General features: G+C 47.7%; 1 protein-coding gene across 1 annotated transcript in view; it reads left to right on the top strand.

The window, feature by feature from the left end:
• The first annotated feature begins 8,035 nt into the window (after positions 1 to 8,035).
• The window catches only part of PCOLCE (procollagen C-endopeptidase enhancer), a 66,254-nt gene continuing 51,022 nt past the window's right edge, over positions 8,036 to 23,267 (top strand). The window contains exon 1 of the mRNA XM_069767521.1: positions 8,036 to 8,189. Within this exon, the coding sequence (XP_069623622.1) occupies positions 8,116 to 8,189 (74 nt within the window). The 5' untranslated portion in view covers positions 8,036 to 8,115. The remainder of the gene's footprint in view (positions 8,190 to 23,267) is intronic.

The raw sequence follows: 23,267 nt of genomic DNA, 5'->3' as shown, positions 1-23,267 counted from the left end.
CAATAAATTGGGCGGGCTGTAGGCAATTTAAAATTTGTTCCAGGGGAACCCGGGCAGCAGTAGACAGGTCAGTGAAGGCCTAGTGGAAGGAGGGACCGCAGACAGGCTTCGAAGCCCTAACATAATAAATTGGGCTGGCTGTAGGCAATTTAAAATTGGTTCCAGGGGAACCCGGGCAGCAGTAGACAGGTCAGTGGAGGCCTAGTGGAAGGAGGGACCGCAGACAGGCTTCGAAGCCCTAACATAATAAATTGGGCTGGCTGTAGGCAATTTAAAATTGGTTCCAGGGGAACCCGGGCAGCAGTAGACAGGTCAGTGGAGGCCTAGTGGAAGGAGGGACCGCAGACAGGCTTCGAAGCCCTAACATAATAAATTGGGCTGGCTGTAGGCAATTTAAAATTGGTTCCAGGGGAACACGGGCAGCAGTGGCCTGGTCAGTGTAGTAGTAGTGGAAAAACGGGCCGCAGACAGGCTTCGAAGGCCTAACATAACAAAAATTGGGATGTAGGCAATTTACAATTGGTTCCAGGGGAACACGGGCAGCAGTAGACAGGTCAGTGGAGGCCTAGTGGAAGGAGGGACCGCAGACAGGCTTCGAAGCCCTAACATAATAAATTGGGCTGGCTGTAGGCAATTTACAATTGGTTCCAGGGGAACCCGGGCAGCAGTAGACAGGTCAGTGGAGGCCTAGTGGAAGGAGGGACCGCAGACAGGCTTCGAAGCCCTAACATAATAAATTGGGCTGGCTGTAGGCAATTTAAAATTGGTTCCAGGGGAACACGGGCGGCAGTAGACAGGTCAGTGGAGGCCTAGTGGAAGGAGGGACCGCAGACAGGCTTCGAAGCCCTAACATAATAAATTGGGCTGGCTGTAGGCAATTTAAAATTGGTTCCAGGGGAACACGGGCAGCAGTGGTGTGGTCAGTGGAGGCCTAGTGGAAGGAGTGACCGCAGACAGGCTTCGAAGGCCTAACATAAGAAAAATGTCAATACAATGGTATTGACAGTGCCAGGCATTGAAGGATGTCAGCGCATAGACTAAACATTGGTGGAGCTGTGAGAGAAAATTTTGCAAGTGGTAGAGCACTGTTTGACCTGGGGGGGGGGGGGGACTGTTTTGTGGCCGGCGGTACAGGCCCAGGGCCCCTCATATTACAACGGTGTGTCTGACGTTGGGTGCGCACCACCACCGCCAGACACTTTATTGGACTATGAGGGACCTAGTGGCAGTGCCGTCGACCAAAAGCGGGCACACCCACCTCTTCAGACAAACAGTACTCTCACGGGTGCTGGCGCCAAGTGGCGATACCACGGCCCCATGTGGGGACTTTGGCCATTTAGGGAGGTGTTAACATGTCGGATGCTGGACAATCAGGTGCTGCAAATTACGAGATTGGAAAAGTCGTTCAGAATAGTCCACAGGCAAGACCTTTACATAGGAAAGCTAGGTGTCAGCCGGGCAAGGTGGGGCAAAAGATTTCGAAATCCAGTTGTGGTTCATTTTAATGAAGGTTAGATCATCTACATTTTGGGTAGCCAGACAAGTCCTTTTTTCTGTTAGTATTGAACCTGCAGCACTGAATACTCTTTCTGATAGGACACTAGCTGCCGGGCAAGCAAGCTCCTGCAATGCATATTCTGCCAATTCTGGCCAGGTGTCTAATTTTGATGCCCAGTAATCAAATGGGAATGACGGTTGAGGGAGAACGTCGATAAGGGATGAAAAATAGTTTGTAACCATACTGGACAAATGTTGTCTCCTGTCACTTTGAATTGATGCTGCAGTACCTGTCCTGTCTGCGGTCATAGCAAAATCACTCCACAACCTGGTCAGAAAACCCCTCTGGCCAACGCCACTTCTGATTTCTGCCCCTCTAACTCCTCTGGTCTGCTGGCCCCTGCAGCTCGTGTGAGAACGATCACCGATGCTGTGTGCTGGGAATGCCTGAATCAAACGGTCAACAAGAGTTGATTGTTTGGTTGCTAATATTAGTTCCAAGTTCTCATGTGGCATTATATTTTGCAATTTGCCTTTATAGCGAGGATCAAGGAGGCAGGCCAACCAGTAATCGTCATCGTTCATCATTTTTGTTATGCGTGTGTCCCTTTTGAGGATACGTAAGGCATAATCCGCCATGTGGGCCAAAGTTCCAGTTCTCAAATCTGTGGTTGTGCTTGGTTGAGGGGCAGTTTCAGGCAAATCCACGTCACTTGTGTCCCTCCAAAAACCAGAACCCGGCCTTGCCACACCACCAATTTCCAGTGGCCCCGGAAAAGCTTCCTCATTAAAAATATAATCATCCCCATCATCCTCCTCGTCCTCCTCCTCCTCTTCGCCCGCTACCTCGTCCTGTACACTGCCCTGGCCAGACAATGGCTGACTGTCATCAAGGCTTTCCTCTTCCTCAGCTGCAGACGCCTGATCCTTTATGTGCGTCAAACTTTGCATCAGCAGACGCATTAGGGGGATGCTCATGCTTATTATGGCGTTGTCTGCACTAACCAGCCGTGTGCATTCCTCAAAACACTGAAGGACTTGACACAAGTCTTGAATCTTCGACCACTGCACACCTGACAACTCCATGTCTGCCATCCTACTGCCTGCCCGTGTATGTGTATCCTCCCACAAAAACATAACAGCCCGCCTCTGTTCACACAGTCTCTGAAGCATGTGCAGTGTTGAGTTCCACCTTGTTGCAACGTCTATGATTAGGCGATGCTGGGGAAGGTTCAAAGAACGCTGATAGGTCTGCATACGGCTGGAGTGTACGGGCGAACGGCGGATATGTGAGCAAAGTCCACGCACTTTGAGGAGCAGGTCGGATAACCCCGGATAACTTTTCAGGAAGCACTGCACCACCAGGTTTAAGGTGTGAGCCAGGCAAGGAATGTGTTTCAGTTGGGAAATGGAGATGGCAGCCATGAAATTCCTTCCGTTATCACTCACTACCTTGCCTGCCTCAAGATCTACAGTGCCCAGCCACGACTGCGTTTCTTTCTGCAAGAACTCGGACAGAACTTCAGCGGTGTGTCTGTTGTCGCCCAAACACTTCATAGCCAATACAGCCTGCTGACGTTTGCCAGTAGCTGCCCCATAATGGGAGACCTGGTGTGCAACAGTGGCAGCTGCGGATGGAGTGGTTGTGCGACTGCGGTCTGTGGACGAGGTCTCGCTTCTGCAGGAGGACGAGGAGGAGGGGGTGCGAATGGCTATAGCCAACTGTTTCCTAGACCGTGGGCTAGGCAGAACTGTCCCAAACTTGCTGTCCCCTGTGGACCCTGCATCCACCACATTTACCCAGTGTGCCGTGATGGACACGTAACGTCCCTGGCCATGCCTACTGGTCCATGCATCTGTTGTCAGGTGCACCTTTGTGCTCACAGATTGCCTGAGTGCATGGACGATGCGCTCTTTAACATGCTGGTGGAGGGCTGGGATGGCTTTTCTGGAAAAAAAGTGTCGACTGGGTAGCTCGTAGCGTGGTACAGCGTAGTCCATCAGGGCTTTGAAAGCTTCGCTTTCAACTAACCGGTAGGGCATCATCTCTAACGAGATTAGTCTAGCTATGTGGGCGTTCAAACCCTGTGTACGCGGATGCGAGGCTAAGTACTTCCTTTTTCTAACCATAGTCTCATGTAGGGTGAGCTGGACTGGAGAGCTGGAGATCGTGGAACTAGCGGGGGTGCCGGTGGACATGGCAGACTGAGAGACGGTGGGAGATGGTATTGTTGCCACCGGTGCCCTAGATGCAGTGTTTCCTACTACGAAACTGGTGATTCCCTGACCCTGACTTCTTTGGCCTGGCAAAGAAACCTGCACAGATACTGCAGGTGGTGCGGAAAATGGTGGCCCTACACTGCCGGAAGGGATGTTGCGTTGATGACTAGCTTCATTGGCCGAGGGTGCTACAACCTTAAGGGACGTTTGGTAGTTAGTCCAGGCTTGCAAATGCATGGTAGTTAAATGTCTATGCATGCAACTTGTATTGAGACTTTTCAGATTCTGCCCTCTGCTTAAGGTAGTTGAACATTTTTGACAGATGACTTTGCGCTGATCAATTGGATGTTGTTTAAGAAAATGCCAGACTGCACTCTTCCTAGCATCGGATCCCTTTTCAGGCATTGCAGACTGAGCTTTAACCGGATGGCCACGCTGTCCTCCAACAGGTTTTGACTTTGCCACGCGTTTTGGGCAAGATACGGGCCCGGCAGATGGAACCTGTTGCAATGTTGATGCCTGCTGCGGCCCCTCCTCCTCCGCTTCAGAACTGCTGCCGCCTGCACCCTGTTCCCCCAATGGCTGCCAATCGGGGTCAAGAACTGGGTCATCTATTACCTCTTCTTGTAGCTCGTGTGCAACTTCGTCTGTGTCACCTTGTCGGTCGGTGGTATAGCGTTCGTGATGGGGCAACATAGTCTCATCAGGGTCTGATTCTTGATCAGCACCCTGCGAGGGCAATGTTGTGGTCTGAGTCAAAGGACCAGGATAGTAGTCTGGCTGTGGCTGTGCATCAGTGCACTCCATGTCAGATTCAACTTGTAATGGGCATGGACTGTTAACTGCTTCACTTTCTAAGCCAGGGACGGTATGTGTAAAGAGCTCCATGGAGTAACCCGTTGTGTCGCCTGCTGCATTCTTCTCTGTTGTTGTTTTTGCTGAAGAGGACAAGGAAGTGACTTGTCCCTGACCGTGAACATCCACTAACGATGCGCTGCTTTTACATTTACCAGTTTCACGAGAGGAGGCAAAAGAGCTAGAGGCTGAGTCAGCAAGATAAGCCAAAACTTGCTCTTGCTGCTCAGGCTTTAAAAGCGGTTTTCCTACTCCCAGAAAAGGGAGCGTTCGAGGCCTTGTGTAGCCGGACGACGAACCTGGCTCCACAGCTCCAGACTTAGGTGCAATATTTTTTTTCCCACGACCACCTGATGCTCCACCACTACCACTACCCTCATTACCAGCTGACAATGAACGCCCCTGGCCACGACCTCTTCCACCATACTTCCTCATTGTTTTAAAAACGTTACCAAACGAACGGTATTTGTTGCAGTCACACAACTTACACGGTGAGCTATAACTTCAGTATGATTTAGCTACCCCTTTACAAGTGAGTGAGACCACAACGAAAATCAGGCACAATGTTACACACTCTGTTGTTGGTGGCAACAAATGAGAGAGATGCCACACACGCAGGACTGTCACTGAAGCGCAAATGTAAATATTAATCTCCCACTGATTTGTGTTTTTTTTTTTTAAAAGGAGACTTTAGGAAAAAAAAAAATAAATAAATAAAATGATTTTTTAAGGAAGAATTTATAAACCAAATAAAATGAAATGATTTTTTCAGGGAGAATTTAGAAAACAAATAAAACATAAAATAGCCTTTCTAGGGCCCAGTGAGTGACAGAGGACGCACACAGGAGTCAGGAGTGGCACACAAGCCCAGAGGCCAATATTTATCTCCCACTGATTGATTTAGTGATTTTTTCAGGTAGATTTTGGAACCCAAATCAAGCTAAAAAAAAAAATAGGCTTTCTATGGCCCACAATTGGAGAGAGAGAGAGAGATGGCACACCCAGGAGTCAAGACTGGCACACAAGCAGAAAGGGCAATATTAATCTCCCACTGATTTGATTTTTTTTTTTTTTTTCAGGGAGACTTTAGAAAAAAAAAATACAAAAAAAATGATTTTTTTCAGGAATAATTTAGAAACCAAATAAAATAAAATGATTTTTTCAGGGAGAATTTAGAAAACAAATAAAACAAAAAATAGGCTTTCTAGGGCCCACTGAGTGAGAGAGGATGCACACAGGAGTCAGGAGTGGCACACAAGCCCAGAGGCCAATATTTATCTCCCACTGATTGATTTAGTGATTTTTTCAGGTAGAATTTAGAACCCAAATCAACCAAAAAAATAAATAGGCTTTCTATGGCCCACTATTTGTGAGAGAGATGGCACGCTCAGGACTGGCACACAAGCCCAGAGGCCAATATTAATCTCCCACTTTTTTTTTTTTTCCAGGGAAAATTTATAAACCCAATAAAAAAAATAATAAATAGGCTTTCTATGGCCCACTATCTGAGAGAGAGAGATGGCAGGCTTAGGACTGGCACACAAGCCCAAAGCCCAATATTAATCTCCCACTGATTGATTTAATGATTTTTTCAGGTAGATTTTGGAACCCAAATCAAGCAAAAAAATAAATAGGCTTTCTATGGCCCACTGAGTGAGAGATGGCACACACAGGGATGGCACTCTAGCAGAAATGCCAATCTTAATCTCCCACAAAAAAAAACAAAAAAAAAAAACGGAGTGTCCTACAATTCCTATCTCCCTGCAGTAATCTCAGCCAGGTATGGCAGGCAGCAATAAGGAGTGGACTGATGCACAAATTAAATAAAAAGTGTGGACAAACAAACAAGATAGCTGTGCAGAAAGGAAGGAACAAGAGGATTTGTGATTTGAAAAAAGCAGTTGGTTTGCACAGCGGCGTACACACAGCAATGCAGCTATCAGGGAGCCTTCTAGGGCAGCCCAATGAGCTACAGCGCTGAGGAAAAAAAAAAAAAATGTAGCTTCCACTGTCCCTGCACACCGAAGGTGGTGTTGGGCAGTGGAAATCGCTACAGCACAAGCGGTTTGGTGGTTAATGGACCCTGCCTAACGCTATTCCTGCTTCTGACGAAGCGGCAGCAACCTCTCCCTAAGCTCAGATCAGCAGCAGTAACATGGCGGTCGGCGGGAACGCCCCTTTATAGCCCCTGTGACGCCGCAGACAGCAAGCCAATCACTGCAATGCCCTTCTCTAAGATGGTGGGGACCAGGACCTATGTCATCACGCTGCCCACACTCTGCGTTTACCTTCATTGGCTGAGAAATGGCGCTTTTCGCGTCATTGAAACACGACTTTGGCGCGAAAGTCGCGTACCGCATGGCCGACCCCGCACAGGGGTCGGATCGGGTTTCATGAAACCCGACTTTGTCAAAAGTCGGCGACTTTTGAAAATGTTCGACCCGTTTCGCTCAACCCTAGTGGTGACTGTATAAATCTGCATGTAGTGAGCTCCATCTAGTGGTGACTGTATAAATCTGTATGTAGTGAGCTCCATCTAGTGGTGGCTGTAGAAATCTGTATGTAGTGAGCTCCATCTAGTGGTGACTGTATAAATCTGTATGTAATGAGCTCCCTCTTGTGGTGGCTGTATAAATCTGCATGTAGTGAGCTCCATCTAGTGGTGACTGTATAAATCTGCATGTAGTGAGCTCCATATAGTGGTGGCTGTATAAATCTGTATGTAGTGAGCTCCTTCTAGTGGTGACTGTATAAATCTGTATGTAGTGAGCTCCCTCTTGTGGTGACTGTATAAATCTGCATGTAGTGAGCTCCCCCTACTGGTGACTGTATATATCTGCATGTAGTGAGCTCCTTCTAGTGGTGACTGTATAAATCTGTATGTAGTGAGCTCCCTCTTGTGGTGACTGTATAAATCTGCATGTAGTGAGCTCCCCCTACTGGTGACTGTATAAATCTGCATGTAGTGAGCTCCATCTAGTGGTGACTGTATAAATCTGTATGTAGTGAGCTCCCCCTAGTGGTGGCTGTAGAAATCTGTATGTTGTGAGCTCCCTCTTGTGGTGACTGTATAAATCTGTATGTAGTGAGCTCCCCCTAGTGGTGACTGTATAAATCTGTATGTAGTGAGCTCCCCCTAGTGGTGGCTATAGAAATCTGCATGTAGTGAGCTCCCCCTAGTGGTGGCTATAGAAATCTGCATGTAGTGAGCTGTTCGGAGTAGTGACATGACTTTAGCTTGTTAGAGCTTATTACATTAGTGTAGTGAGTGCATGGTGGTGAGAGGGCTCTGTGTATATAATGTGTGTATACTGAGTGCATAGTGGTGAGCACTGTGAATATACTGTTGGCAAAGTGTTGAGAGGTGTGTGTGTATATAGTGTGTGTATACAGCGTATATCTGTAGTAAGTGCGGTGTGAGTGTAATCTGAGGGGAAGCACAGCGCACATCTGTTTTCTATTCCCCCCGCCCCCCAGGGTCCTGTAGTCTTCTCTCTCACTGCCTCCCATCTGCAGCCTCATTCCTCCTGTCCTCTCTGCACAATGAGCCCGGCTCTGCTGCTCTGCTTCACCCTCTGCCTCGGTCTCTGCTGGGCACAGAGCACCAACAACACCAGGTAAGAAGAGGCAGCACGTTCAGCACCGATCCTGCTGAACAGGTAAGTAATGGGATGTAGCAGAGCCGGAGATGTGGGGGGACAGAGTAAAGGGATAATTCGTGTACTGAATGATGGTGAGGATAACAGCGGGACAGAGTTTATATAGGGACGGGAAATGCTGTAGAGTGAAGGGAGGATGAATGGAAAAAGGTACAATTCTGGGACAGAAGGTGTAGTATGGTGACAGGAGGTGTAATAGGGGACAGAAGGTGTAGTATGGTGACAGGAGGTGTAATAGGGGTCAGAAGGTGTAGTATGGTGACTGGAGGTGTAATAGGGGTCAGAAGGTGTAGTATGGAGACTGGAGGTGTAATAGGGGTCAGACGGTGTAGTATGGTGACAGGAGGTGTAATAGGGGACAGAAGGTGTAGTATGGTGACAGGAGGTGTAATAGGGGACAGAAGGTGTAGTATGGAGACTGGAGGTGTAATAGGAGACAGAAGGTGTAGTATGGAGACTGGAGGTGTAATAGGGGACAGAAGGTGTAGTATGGTGACAGGAGGTGTAATAGGGGACAGAAGGTGTAGTATGGTGACAGGAGGTGTAATAGGGAACAGAAGGTGTAGTATGGAGACTGGAGGTGTAATAGGAGACAGAAGGTGTAGTATGGAGACTGGAGGTGTAATAGGGGTCAGAAGGTGTAGTATGGTGACTGGAGGTGTAATAGGGGACAGACGGTGTAGTATGGTGACAGGAGGTGTAATAGGGGACAGAAGGTGTAGTATGGAGACTGGAGGTGTAATAGGAGACAGAAGGTGTAGTATGGAGACTGGAGGTGTAATAGGGGACAGAAGGTGTAGTATGGAGACTGGAGGTGTAATAGGGGACAGAAGGTGTAGTATGGTGACAGGAGGTGTAATAGGGGACAGAAGGTGTAGTATGGAGACTGGAGGTGTAATAGGGGACAGAAGGTGTAGTATGGAGACTGGAGGTGTAATAGGGGACAGAAGGTGTAGTATGGTGACAGGAGGTGTAAAAGGAGACAGAAGGTGTAGTATGGTGACTGGAGGTGTAATAGGGGACAGACGGTGTAGTATGGTGACAGGAGGTGTAATAGGAGACAGAAGGTGTAGTATGGTGACAGGAGGTGTAATAGGAGACAGAAGGTGTAGTATGGTGACAGGAGGTGTAATAGGAGACAGAAGGTGTAGTATGGAGACTGGAGGTGTAATGGGGTCAGAAGGTGTAGTATGGTGACAAGAGGTGTAATAGGGGACAGAAGGTGTAGTATGGAGACTGGAGGTGTAGTATGGAGACAGGAGGTGTAATAGGGGACAGACGGTGTAGTATGGAGACTGGAGGTGTAATAGGGGTCAGAAGGTGTAGTATGGAGACTGGAGGTGTAATAGGGGACAGAAGGTGTAGTATGGTGACAGGAGGTGTAATAGGAGACAGAAGGTGTAGTATGGTGACTGGAGGTGTAATAGGAGACAGAAGGTGTAGTATGGTGACAGGAGGTGTAATAGGAGACAGAAGGTGTAGTATGGAGACTGGAGGTGTAATAGGGGACAGAAGGTGTAGTATGGTGACAGGAGGTGTAATAGGAGACAGAAGGTGTAGTATGGTGACTGGAGGTGTAATAGGGGACAGAAGGTGTAGTATGGAGACTGGAGGTGTAATAGGAGACAGAAGGTGTAGTATGGTGACAGGAGGTGTAATAGGAGACAGAAGGTGTAGTATGGAGACTGGAGGTGTAATAGGAGACAGAAGGTGTAGTATGGTGACTGGAGGTGTAATAGGGGTCAGAAGGTGTAGTATGGAGACTGGAGGTGTAATAGGGGACAGAAGGTGTAGTATGGTGACAGGAGGTGTAATAGGGGACAGAAGGTGTAGTATGGAGACTGGAGGTGTAATAGGAGACAGAAGGTGTAGTATGGAGACTGGAGGTGTAATAGGAGACAGAAGGTGTAGTATGGTGACAGGAGGTGTAATAGGGGACAGAAGGTGTAGTATGGTGACAGGAGGTGTAATAGGGGACAGAAGGTGTAGTATGGAGACTGGAGGTGTAATAGGGGACAGAAGGTGTAGTATGGTGACAGGAGGTGTAATAGGGGACAGAAGGTGTAGTATGGTGACAGGAGGTGTAATAGGGGACAGAAGGTGTAGTATGGAGACTGGAGGTGTAATAGGGGACAGAAGGTGTAGTATGGTGACAGGAGGTGTAATAGGAGACAGAAGGTGTAGTATGGTGACTGGAGGTGTAATAGGGGACAGACGGTGTAGTATGGTGACAGGAGGTGTAATAGGAGACAGAAGGTGTAGTATGGAGACTGGAGGTGTAATAGGAGACAGAAGGTGTAGTATGGTGACAGGAGGTGTAATAGGAGACAGAAGGTGTAGTATGGTGACAGGAGGTGTAATAGGAGACAGAAGGTGTAGTATGGAGACTGGAGGTGTAATAGGGGTCAGAAGGTGTAGTATGGTGACAAGAGGTGTAATAGGGGACAGAAGGTGTAGTATGGAGACTGGAGGTGTAGTATGGAGACAGGAGGTGTAATAGGGGACAGACGGTGTAGTATGGAGACTGGAGGTGTAATAGGGGTCAGAAGGTGTAGTATGGTGACAGGAGGTGTAATAGGAGACAGAAGGTGTAGTATGGTGACTGGAGGTGTAATAGGAGACAGAAGGTGTAGTATGGAGACTGGAGGTGTAATAGGGGTCAGAAGGTGTAGTATGGAGACTGGAGGTGTAATAGAGGACAGAAGGTGTAGTATGGTGACTGGAGGTGTAATAGGAGACAGAAGGTGTAGTATGGTGACAGGAGGTGTAATAGGAGACAGAAGGTGTAGTATGGTGACTGGAGGTGTAATAGGAGACAGAAGGTGTAGTATGGTGACAGGAGGTGTAATAGGAGACAGAAGGTGTAGTATGGAGACTGGAGGTGTAATAGGGGACAGAAGGTGTAGTATGGTGACAGGAGGTGTAATAGGAGACAGAAGGTGTAGTATGGTGACTGGAGGTGTAATAGGAGACAGAAGGTGTAGTATGGTGACAGGAGGTGTAATAGGAGACAGAAGGTGTAGTATGGTGACTGGAGGTGTAATAGGAGACAGAAGGTGTAGTATGGTGACAGGAGGTGTAATAGGAGACAGAAGGTGTAGTATGGAGACTGGAGGTGTAATAGGGGTCAGAAGGTGTAGTATGGAGACTGGAGGTGTAATAGAGGACAGAAGGTGTAGTATGGTGACTGGAGGTGTAATAGGGGACAGAAGGTGTAGTATGGTGACAGGAGGTGTAATAGGAGACAGAAGGTGTAGTATGGTGACTGGAGGTGTAATAGGAGACAGAAGGTGTAGTATGGTGACAGGAGGTGTAATAGGAGACAGAAGGTGTAGTATGGAGACTGGAGGTGTAATAGGGGACAGAAGGTGTAGTATGGTGACAGGAGGTGTAATAGGAGACAGAAGGTGTAGTATGGTGACTGGAGGTGTAATAGGGGTCAGAAGGTGTAGTATGGAGACTGGAGGTGTAATAGGAGACAGAAGGTGTAGTATGGTGACAGGAGGTGTAATAGGAGACAGAAGGTGTAGTATGGTGACAGGAGGTGTAATAGGAGACAGAAGGTGTAGTATGGTGACAGGAGGTGTAATAGGAGACAGAAGGTGTAGTATGGAGACTGGAGGTGTAATAGGGGTCAGAAGGTGTAGTATGGAGACTGGAGGTGTAATAGAGGACAGAAGGTGTAGTATGGTGACTGGAGGTGTAATAGGGGACAGACGGTGTAGTATGGTGACAGGAGGTGTAATAGGAGACAGAAGGAGTAGTATGGAGACTGGAGGTGTAATAGGGGTCAGAAGGTGTAGTATGGTGACAGGAGGTGTAATAGGGGACAGAAGGTGTAGTATGGTGACAGGAGGTGTAATAGGGGTCAGAAAGTGTAGTATGGTGACAAGAGGTGTAATAGGGGACAGAAGGTGTAGTATGGAGACTGGAGGTGTAATAGGGGACAGAAGGTGTAGTATGGAGACTGGAGGTGTAATAGGAGACAGAAGGTGTAGTATGGTGACAGGAGGTGTAATAGGAGACAGAAGGTGTAGTATGGTGACAGGAGGTGTAATAGGGGACAGAAGGTGTAGTATGGTGACAGGAGGTGTAATAGGAGACAGAAGGTGTAGTATGGTGACAGGAGGTGTAATAGGGGACAGAAGGTGTAGTATGGTGACAGGAGGTGTAATAGGGGACAGAAGGTGTAGTATGGTGACAGGAGGTGTAATAGGAGACAGAAGGTGTAGTATGGTGACAGGAGGTGTAATAGGGGACAGAAGGTGTAGTATGGAGACTGGAGGTGTAATAGGGGACAGAAGGTGTAGTATGGTGACTGGAGGTGTAATAGGGGTCAGAAGGTGTAGTATGGTGACTGGAGGTGTAATAGGGGACAGAAGGTGTAGTATGGAGACTGGAGGTGTAATAGGGGACAGAAGGTGTAGTATGGTGACAGGAGGTGTAGTATGGTGACAGGAGGTGTAATAGGAGACAGAAGGAGTAGTATGGAGACTGGAGGTGTAATAGGGGTCAGAAGGTGTAGTATGGTGACAGGAGGTGTAATAGGGGACAGAAGGTGTAGTATGGTGACAGGAGGTGTAATAGGGGTCAGAAGGTGTAGTATGGTGACAAGAGGTGTAATAGGGGACAGAAGGTGTAGTATGGAGACTGGAGGTGTAATAGGGGACAGAAGGTGTAGTATGGAGACAGGAGGTGTAATAGGGGACAGACGGTGTAGTATGGAGACTGGAGGTGTAATAGGGGACAGAAGGTGTAGTATGGTGACAGGAGGTGTAATAGGGGACAGAAGGTGTAGTATGGAGACAGGAGGTGTAATAGGGGACAGACGGTGTAGTATGGAGACTGGAGGTGTAATAGGGGACAGAAGGTGTAGTATGGTGACAGGAGGTGTAATAGGAGACAGAAGGTGTAGTATGGAGACTGGAGGTGTAATAGGGGACAGACGGTGTAGTATGGAGACTGGAGGTGTAATAGGGGACAGAAGGTGTAGTATGGAGACAGGAGGTGTAATAGGGGACAGAAGGTGTAGTATGGTGACAAGAGGTGTAATAGGGGACAGAAGGTGTAGTATGGAGACTGGAGGTGTAATAGGGGACAGAAGGTGTAGTATGGAGACAGGAGGTGTAATAGGGGACAGACGGTGTAGTATGGAGACTGGAGGTGTAATAGGGGTCAGAAGGTGTAGTATGGTGACAGGAGGTGTAATAGGAGACAGAAGGTGTAGTATGGTGACTGGAGGTGTAATAGGAGACAGAAGGTGTAGTATGGTGACAGGAGGTGTAATAGGAGACAGAAGGTGTAGTATGGAGACTGGAGGTGTAATAGGGGACAGAAGGTGTAGTATGGTGACAGGAGGTGTAATAGGAGACAGAAGGTGTAGTATGGTGACACGAGGTGTAATAGGGGACAGAAGGTGTAGTATGGAGACTGGAGGTGTAATAGGGGACAGAAGGTGTAGTATGGAGACTGGAGGTGTAATAGGAGACAGAAGGTGTAGTATGGTGACTGGAGGTGTAATAGGAGACAGAAGGTGTAGTATGGAGACTGGAGGTGTAATAGGGGTCAGAAGGTGTAGTATGGTGACAGGAGGTGTAATAGGAGACAGAAGGTGTAGTATGGTGACTGGAGGTGTAATAGGAGACAGAAGGTGTAGTATGGAGACTGGAGGTGTAATAGGGGTCAGAAGGTGTAGTATGGTGACAGGAGGTGTAATAGGAGACAGAAGGTGTAGTATGGTGACTGGAGGTGTAATAGGGGTCAGAAGGTGTAGTATGGAGACTGGAGGTGTAATAGGGGTCAGAAGGTGTAGTATGGTGACAGGAGGTGTAATAGGGGTCAGAAGGTGTAGTATGGTGACAAGAGGTGTAATAGGGGTCAGAAGGTGTAGTATGGAGACTGGAGGTGTAATAGGGGACAGAAGGTGTAGTATGGAGACAGGAGGTGTAATAGGGGACAGACGGTGTAGTATGGAGACTGGAGGTGTAATAGGGGACAGAAGGTGTAGTATGGAGACTGGAGGTGTAATAGGGGACAGAAGGTGTAGTATGGTGACAGGAGGTGTAATAGGGGACAGAAGGTGTAGTATGGTGACAGGAGGTGTAATAGGGGTCAGAAGGTGTAGTATGGTGACAAGAGGTGTAATAGGGGACAGAAGGTGTAGTATGGAGACTGGAGGTGTAATAGGGGACAGAAGGTGTAGTATGGAGACAGGAGGTGTAATAGGGGACAGAAGGTGTAGTATGGAGACTGGAGGTGTAATAGGGGACAGAAGGTGTAGTATGGTGACAGGAGGTGTAATAGGGGACAGAAGGTGTAGTATGGTGACAGGAGGTGTAATAGGGGTCAGAAGGTGTAGTATGGTGACAAGAGGTGTAATAGGGGACAGAAGGTGTAGTATGGAGACTGGAGGTGTAATAGGGGACAGAAGGTGTAGTATGGAGACAGGAGGTGTAATAGGGGACAGACGGTGTAGTATGGAGACTGGAGGTGTAATAGGGGTCAGAAGGTGTAGTATGGAGACTGGAGGTGTAATAGGGGACAGAAGGTGTAGTATGGTGACAGGAGGTGTAATAGGAGACAGAAGGTGTAGTATGGAGACTGGAGGTGTAATAGGGGACAGAAGGTGTAGTATGGAGACTGGAGGTGTAATAGGGGACAGAAGGTGTAGTATGGAGACTGGAGGTGTAATAGGGGTCAGAAGGTGTAGTATGGAGACTGGAGGTGTAATAGGGGACAGAAGGTGTAGTATGGTGACAAGAGGTGTAATAGGGGACAGAAGGTGTAGTATGGAGACTGGAGGTGTAATAGGGGACAGAAGGTGTAGTATGGAGACAGGAGGTGTAATAGGGGACAGACGGTGTAGTATGGAGACTGGAGGTGTAATAGGGGTCAGAAGGTGTAGTATGGTGACAGGAGGTGTAATAGGAGACAGAAGGTGTAGTATGGTGACAGGAGGTGTAATAGGAGACAGAAGGTGTAGTATGGAGACTGGAGGTGTAATAGGGGACAGAAGGTGTAGTATGGTGACAGGAGGTGTAATAGGAGACAGAAGGTGTAGTATGGTGACAGGAGGTGTAATAGGAGACAGAAGGTGTAGTATGGAGACTGGAGGTGTAATAGGGGACAGAAGGTGTAGTATGGTGACAGGAGGTGTAATAGGAGACAGAAGGTGTAGTATGGTGACAGGAGGTGTAATAGGAGACAGAAGGTGTAGTATGGAGACTGGAGGTGTAATAGGGGACAGAAGGTGTAGTATGGTGACAGGAGGTGTAATAGGAGACAGAAGGTGTAGTATGGTGACAGGAGGTGTAATAGGAGACAGAAGGTGTAGTATGGTGACAGGAGGTGTAATAGGAGACAGAAGGTGTAGTATGGTGACAGGAGGTGTAATAGGAGACAGAAGGTGTAGTATGGTGACAGGAGGTGTAATAGGAGACAGAAGGTGTAGTATGGAGACTGGAGGTGTAATAGGGGACAGAAGGTGTAGTATGGTGACAGGAGGTGTAATAGGGGACAGAAGGTGTAGTATGGTGACAGGAGGTGTAATAGGAGACAGAAGGTGTAGTATGGTGACAAGAGGTGTAATAGGAGACAGAAGGTGTAGTATGGTGACAAGAGGTGTAATAGGGGACAGAAGGTGTAGTATGGTGACAGGAGGTGTAATAGGAGACAGAAGGTGTAGTATGGTGACAAGAGGTGTAATAGGAGACAGAAGGTGTAGTATGGTGACAAGAGGTGTAATAGGAGACAGAAGGTGTAGTATGGAGACTGGAGGTGTAATAGGGGACAGAAGGTGTAGTATGGTGACTGGAGGTGTAATAGGGGACAGAAGGTGTAGTATGGTGACAAGAGGTGTAATAGGGGACAGAAGGTGTAGTATGGTGACTGGAGGTGTAATAGGGGACAGAAGGTGTAGTATGGTGACAGGAGGTGTAATAGGAGACAGAAGGTGTAGTATGGTGACAGGAGGTGTAATAGGAGACAGAAGGTGTAGTATGGTGACAGGAGGTGTAATAGGAGACAGAAGGTGTAGTATGGTGACAGGAGGTGTAATAGGGGACAGAAGGTGTAGTATGGAGACTGGAGGTGTAATAGGAGACAGAAGGTGTAGTATGGTGACAGGAGGTGTAATAGGAGACAGAAGGTGTAGTATGGTGACAGGAGGTGTAATAGGAGACAGAAGGTGTAGTATGGAGACTGGAGGTGTAATAGGAGACAGAAGGTGTAGTATGGAGACTGGAGGTGTAATAGGGGTCAGAAGGTGTAGTATGGTGACAGGAGGTGTAATAGGAGACAGAAGGTGTAGTATGGAGACTGGAGGTGTAATAGGGGACAGAAGGTGTAGTATGGTGACAGGAGGTGTAATAGGAGACAGAAGGTGTAGTATGGTGACAGGAGGTGTAATAGGAGACAGAAGGTGTAGTATGGTGACAGGAGGTGTAATAGGGGACAGAAGGTGTAGTATGGTGACAGGAGGTGTAATAGGGGACAGAAGGTGTAGTATGGTGACTGGAGGTGTAATAGGAGACAGAAGGTGTAGTATGGTGACAGGAGGTGTAATAGGAGACAGAAGGTGTAGTATGGTGACAGGAGGTGTAATAGGAGACAGAAGGTGTAGTATGGTGACAGGAGGTGTAATGGGGACAGAAGGTGTAGTATGGAGACTGGAGGTGTAATAGGGGACAGAAGGTGTAGTATGGTGACAGGAGGTGTAATAGGAGACAGAAGGTGTAGTATGGTGACTGGAGGTGTAATAGGAGACAGAAGGTGTAGTATGGTGACAGGAGGTGTAATAGGGGACAGAAGGTGTAGTATGGAGACTGGAGGTGTAATAGGGGACAGAAGGTGTAGTATGGTGACAGGAGGTGTAATAGGAGACAGAAGGTGTAGTATGGTGACAGGAGGTGTAATAGGAGACAGAAGGTGTAGTATGGTGACAGGAGGTGTAATAGGGGACAGAAGGTGTAGTATGGAGACTGGAGGTGTAATAGGGGACAGAAGGTGTAGTATGGTGACAGGAGGTGTAATAGGAGACAGAAGGTGTAGTATGGAGACTGGAGGTGTAATAGGACACAGAAGGTGTAGTATGGTGACAGGAGGTGTAATAGGAGACAGAAGGTGTAGTATGGTGACAGGAGGTGTAATAGGAGACAGAAGGTGTAGTATGGTGACAGGAGGTGTAATAGGGGACAGAAGGTGTAGTATGGAGACTGGAGGTGTAATAGGGGACAGAAGGTGTAGTATGGTGACAGGAGGTGTAATAGGAGACAGAAGGTGTAGTATGGTGACTGGAGGTGTAATAGGGGTCAGAAGGTGTAGTATGGAGACTGGAGGTGTAATAGGAGACAGAAGGTGTAGTATGGTGACAGGAGGTGTAATAGGAGACAGAAGGTGTAGTATGGTGACAGGAGGTGTAATAGGGGACAGAAGGTGTAGTATGGAGACTGGAGGTGTAATAGGGGACAGAAGGTGTAGTATGGTGACAGGAGGTGTAATAGGAGACAGAAGGTGTAGTATGGTGACTGGAGGTGTAATAGGGGTCAGAAGGTGTAGTATGGTGACAGGAGGTGTAATAGGGGACAGAAGGTGTAGTATGGTGACAGGAGGTGTAATAGGGGTCAGAAGGTGTAGTATGGAGACTGGAGGTGTAATAGGGGTCAGAAGGTGTAGTATGGAGACTGGAGGTGTAATAGGAGACAGAAGGTGTAGTATGGTGACAGGAGGTGTAATAGGAGACAGAAGGTGTAGTATGGTGACAGGAGGTGTAATAGGGGACAGAAGGTGTAGTATGGTGACAGGAGGTGTAATAGGAGACAGAAGGTGTAGTATGGTGACTGGAGGTGTAATAGGGGTCAGAAGGTGTAGTATGGTGACAGGAGGTGTAATAGGAGACAGAAGGTGTAGTATGGAGACTGGAGGTGTAATAGGAGACAGAAGGTGTAGTATGGTGACAGGAGGTGTAATAGGAGACAGAAGGTGTAGTATGGAGACTGGAGGTGTAATAGGAGACAGAAGGTGTAGTATGGTGACAGGAGGTGTAATAGGAGACAGAAGGTGTAGTATGGAGACTGGAGGTGTAATAGGAGACAGAAGGTGTAGTATGGTGACAGGAGGTGTAATAGGAGACAGAAGGTGTAGTATGGTGACAGGAGGTGTAATAGGGGTCAGAAGGTGTAGTATGGAGACTGGAGGTGTAACAGGAGACAGAAGGTGTAGTATGGTGACAGGAGGTGTAATAGGGGTCAGAAGGTGTAGTATGGAGACTGGAGGTGTAATAGGAGACAGAAGGTGTAGTATGGAGACAGGAGGTGTAATAGGAGACAGAAGGTGTAGTATGGTGACTGGAGGTGTAATAGGAGACAGAAGGTGTAGTATGGTGACAGGAGGTGTAATAGGAGACAGAAGGTGTAGTATGGAGACTGGAGGTGTAATAGGGGACAGAAGGTGTAGTATGGTGACAGGAGGTGTAATAGGAGACAGAAGGTGTAGTATGGTGACAGGAGGTGTAATAGGGGACAGAAGGTGTAGTATGTAGACTGGAGGTGTAATAGGGGACAGAAGGTGTAGTATAGTGACAGGAGGTGTAATAGGAGACAGAAGGTGTAGTATGGTGACTGGAGGTGTAATAGGGGACAGACGGTGTAGTATGGTGACAGGAGGTGTAATAGGAGACAGAAGGTGTAGTATGGTGACAGGAGGTGTAATAGGAGACAGAAGGTGTAGTATGGTGACAGGAGGTGTAATAGGGGACAGAAGGTGTAGTATGTAGACTGGAGGTGTAATAGGGGACAGAAGGTGTAGTATAGTGACAGGAGGTGTAATAGGAGACAGAAGGTGTAGTATGGTGACTGGAGGTGTAATAGGGGACAGACGGTGTAGTATGGTGACAGGAGGTGTAATAGGAGACAGAAGGTGTAGTATGGAGACTGGAGGTGTAATAGGGGACAGAAGGTGTAGTATGGTGACAGGAGGTGTAATAGGAGACAGAAGGTGTAGTATGGAGACTGGAGGTGTAATAGGGGTCAGAAGGTGTAGTATGGAGACTGGAGGTGTAATAGGAGACAGAAGGTGTAGTATGGTGACAGGAGGTGTAATAGGAGACAGAAGGTGTAGTATGGAGACTGGAGGTGTAATAGGGGACAGAAGGTGTAGTATGGTGACAGGAGGTGTAATAGGAGACAGAAGGTGTAGTATGGTGACAGGAGGTGTAATAGGGGACAGAAGGTGTAGTATGTAGACTGGAGGTGTAATAGGGGACAGAAGGTGTAGTATAGTGACAGGAGGTGTAATAGGAGACAGAAGGTGTAGTATGTAGACTGGAGGTGTAATAGGGGACAGAAGGTGTAGTATAGTGACAGGAGGTGTAATAGGAGACAGAAGGTGTAGTATGGTGACTGGAGGTGTAATAGGGGACAGACGGTGTAGTATGGTGACAGGAGGTGTAATAGGAGACAGAAGGTGTAGTATGGAGACTGGAGGTGTAATAGGAGACAGAAGGTGTAGTATGGAGACTGGAGGTGTAATAGGAGACAGAAGGTGTAGTATTGTGACAGGAGGTGTAATAGGAGACAGAAGGTGTAGTATGGTGACTGGAGGTGTAATAGGGGACAGACGGTGTAGTATGGTGACAGGAGGTGTAATAGGAGACAGAAGGTGTAGTATGGAGACAGGAGGTGTAATAGGGGACAGAAGGTGTAGTATGGAGACTGGAGGTGTAATAGGAGACAGAAGGTGTAGTATGGTGACAGGAGGTGTAATAGGAGACAGAAGGTGTAGTATGGAGACTGGAGGTGTAATAGGGGACAGAAGGTGTAGTATGGTGACAGGAGGTGTAATAGGAGACAGAAGGTGTAGTATGGTGACAGGAGGTGTAATAGGGGACAGAAGGTGTAGTATGTAGACTGGAGGTGTAATAGGGGACAGAAGGTGTAGTATAGTGACAGGAGGTGTAATAGGAGACAGAAGGTGTAGTATGGTGACTGGAGGTGTAATAGGGGACAGACGGTGTAGTATGGTGACAGGAGGTGTAATAGGAGACAGAAGGTGTAGTATGGAGACTGGAGGTGTAATAGGAGACAGAAGGTGTAGTATGGTGACAGGAGGTGTAATAGGAGACAGAAGGTGTAGTATGGAGACTGGAGGTGTAATAGGAGACAGAAGGTGTAGTATGGTGACAGGAGGTGTAATAGGAGACAGAATGTGTAGTATGGTGACAGGAGGTGTAATAGGAGACAGAAGGTGTAGTATGGAGACTGGAGGTGTAATAGGGGTCAGAAGGTGTAGTATGGAGACTGGAGGTGTAATAGGAGACAGAAGGTGTAGTATGGAGACTGGAGGTGTAATAGGAGACAGAAGGTGTAGTATGGTGACAGGAGGTGTAATAGGAGACAGAAGGTGTAGTATGGAGACTGGCAGTGTAATAGGAGACAGAAGGTGTAGTATGGTGACAGGAGGTGTAATAGGAGACAGAAGGTGTAGTATGGTGACAGGAGGTGTAATAGGAGACAGAAGGTGTAGTATGGAGACTGGAGGTGTAATAGGAGACAGAAGGTGTAGTATGGAGACTGGAGGTGTAATAGGAGACAGAAGGTGTAGTATGGTGACAGGAGGTGTAATAGGGGACAGAAGGTGTAGTATGGAGACTGGAGGTGTAATAGGAGACAGAAGGTGTAGTATGGTGACAGGAGGTGTAATAGGGGACAGAAGGTGTAGTATGGAGACTGGAGGTGTAATAGGAGACAGAAGGTGTAGTATGGTGACTGGAGGTGTAATAGGGGACAGAAGGTGTAGTATGGTGACAGGAGGTGTAATAGGAGACAGAAGGTGTAGTATGGAGACTGGAGGTGTAATAGGGGTCAGAAGGTGTAGTATGGAGACTGGAGGTGTAATAGGAGACAGAAGGTGTAGTATGGTGACAGGAGGTGTAATAGGAGACAGAAGGTGTAGTATGGTGACAGGAGGTGTAATAGGAGACAGAAGGTGTAGTATGGTGACAGGAGGTGTAATAGGGGACAGAAGGTGTAGTATGGAGACTGGAGGTGTAATAGGGGACAGAAGGTGTAGTATGGTGACAGGAGGTGTAATAGGGGACAGAAGGTGTAGTATGGAGACTGGAGGTGTAATAGGGGTCAGAAGGTGTAGTATGGTGACAGGAGGTGTAATAGGGGACAGAAGGTGTAGTATGGAGACTGGAGGTGTAATAGGAGACAGAAGGTGTAGTATGGTGACAGGAGGTGTAATAGGAGACAGAAGGTGTAGTATGGTGACAGGAGGTGTAATAGGAGACAGAAGGTGTAGTATGGAGACTGGAGGTGTAATAGGAGACAGAAGGTGTAGTATGGTGACTGGAGGTGTAATAGGAGACAGAAGGTGTAGTATGGAGACTGGAGGTGTAATAGGGGACAGAAGGTGTAGTATGGTGACAGGAGGTGTAATAGGGGACAGAAGGTGTAGTATGGAGACTGGAGGTGTAAAAGGGGACAGAAGGTGTAGTATGGTGACTGGAGGTGTAATAGGGGACAGAAGGTGTAGTATGGTGACAGGAGGTGTAATAGGGGACAGAAGGTGTAGTATGGAGACTGGAGGTGTAATAGGGGTCAGAAGGTGTAGTATGGTGACAGGAGGTGTAATAGGGGACAGAAGGTGTAGTATGGAGACTGGAGGTGTAATAGGAGACAGAAGGTGTAGTATGGTGACAGGAGGTGTAATAGGAGACAGAAGGTGTAGTATGGTGACAGGAGGTGTAATAGGAGACAGAAGGTGTAGTATGGAGACTGGAGGTGTAATAGGAGACAGAAGGTGTAGTATGGAGACTGGAGGTGTAATAGGGAACAGAAGGTGTAGTATGGAGACTGGAGGTGTAATAGGGGTCAGAAGGTGTAGTATGGTGACAGGAGGTGTAATAGGAGACAGAAGGTGTAGTATGGTGACTGGCAGTGTAATAGGGGTCAGAAGGTGTAGTATGGTGACAGGAGGTGTAATAGGAGACAGAAGGTGTAGTATGGAGACTGGAGGTGTAATAGGGGTCAGAAGGTGTAGTATGGTGACAGGAGGTGTAATAGGAGACAGAAGGTGTAGTATGGAGACTGGAGGTGTAATAGGGGTCAGAAGGTGTAGTATGGTGACAGGAGGTGTAATAGGAGACAGAAGGTGTAGTATGGAGACTGGAGGTGTAATAGGGGTCAGAAGGTGTAGTATGGTGACAGGAGGTGTAATAGGAGACAGAAGGTGTAGTATGGTGACTGGAGGTGTAATAGGGGTCAGAAGGTGTAGTATGGTGACAGGAGGTGTAATAGGAGACAGAAGGTGTAGTATGGTGACTGGAGGTGTAATAGGAGACAGAAGGTGTAGTATGGTGACAGGAGGTGTAATAGGAGACAGAAGGTGTAGTATGGAGACTGGAGGTGTAATAGGAGACAGAAGGTGTAGTATGGTGACAGGAGGTGTAATAGGTGTAATAGGAGACAGAAGGTGTAGTATGGTGACAGGAGGTGTAATAGGAGACAGAAGGTGTAGTATGGAGACTGGAGGTGTAATAGGGGACAGAAGGTGTAGTATGGAGACTGGAGGTGTAATAGGGAACAGACGGTGTAGTATGGAGACTGGAGGTGTAATAGGAGACAGAAGGTGTAGTATGGTGACAGGAGGTGTAATAGGAGACAGAAGGTGTAGTATGGTGACTGGAGGTGTAATAGGAGACAGAAGGTGTAGTATGGAGACTGGTGTAATAGGAGACAGAAGGTGTAGTATGGAGACTGGAGGTGTAATAGGGAACAGACGGTGTAGTATGGAGACTGGAGGTGTAATAGGAGACAGAAGGTGTAGTATGGTGACAGGAGGTGTAATAGGAGACAGAAGGTGTAGTATGGTGACTGGAGGTGTAATAGGAGACAGAAGGTGTAGTATGGAGACTGGTGTAATAGGAGACAGAAGGTGTAGTATGGAGACTGGAGGTGTAATAGGGGACAGAAGGTGTAGTATGGTGACAGGAGGTGTAATAGGGGACAGAAGGTGTAGTATGGAGACTGGCGGTGT

This window comes from Ranitomeya imitator, chromosome 4 (genome assembly GCF_032444005.1).
Source record: "Ranitomeya imitator isolate aRanImi1 chromosome 4, aRanImi1.pri, whole genome shotgun sequence".
In the NCBI taxonomy this organism is placed as follows: domain Eukaryota; kingdom Metazoa; phylum Chordata; class Amphibia; order Anura; family Dendrobatidae; genus Ranitomeya; species Ranitomeya imitator.
Note: the sequence above shows the minus strand (reverse complement) of the source record. Positions and strands in the feature narration are given on the sequence as shown.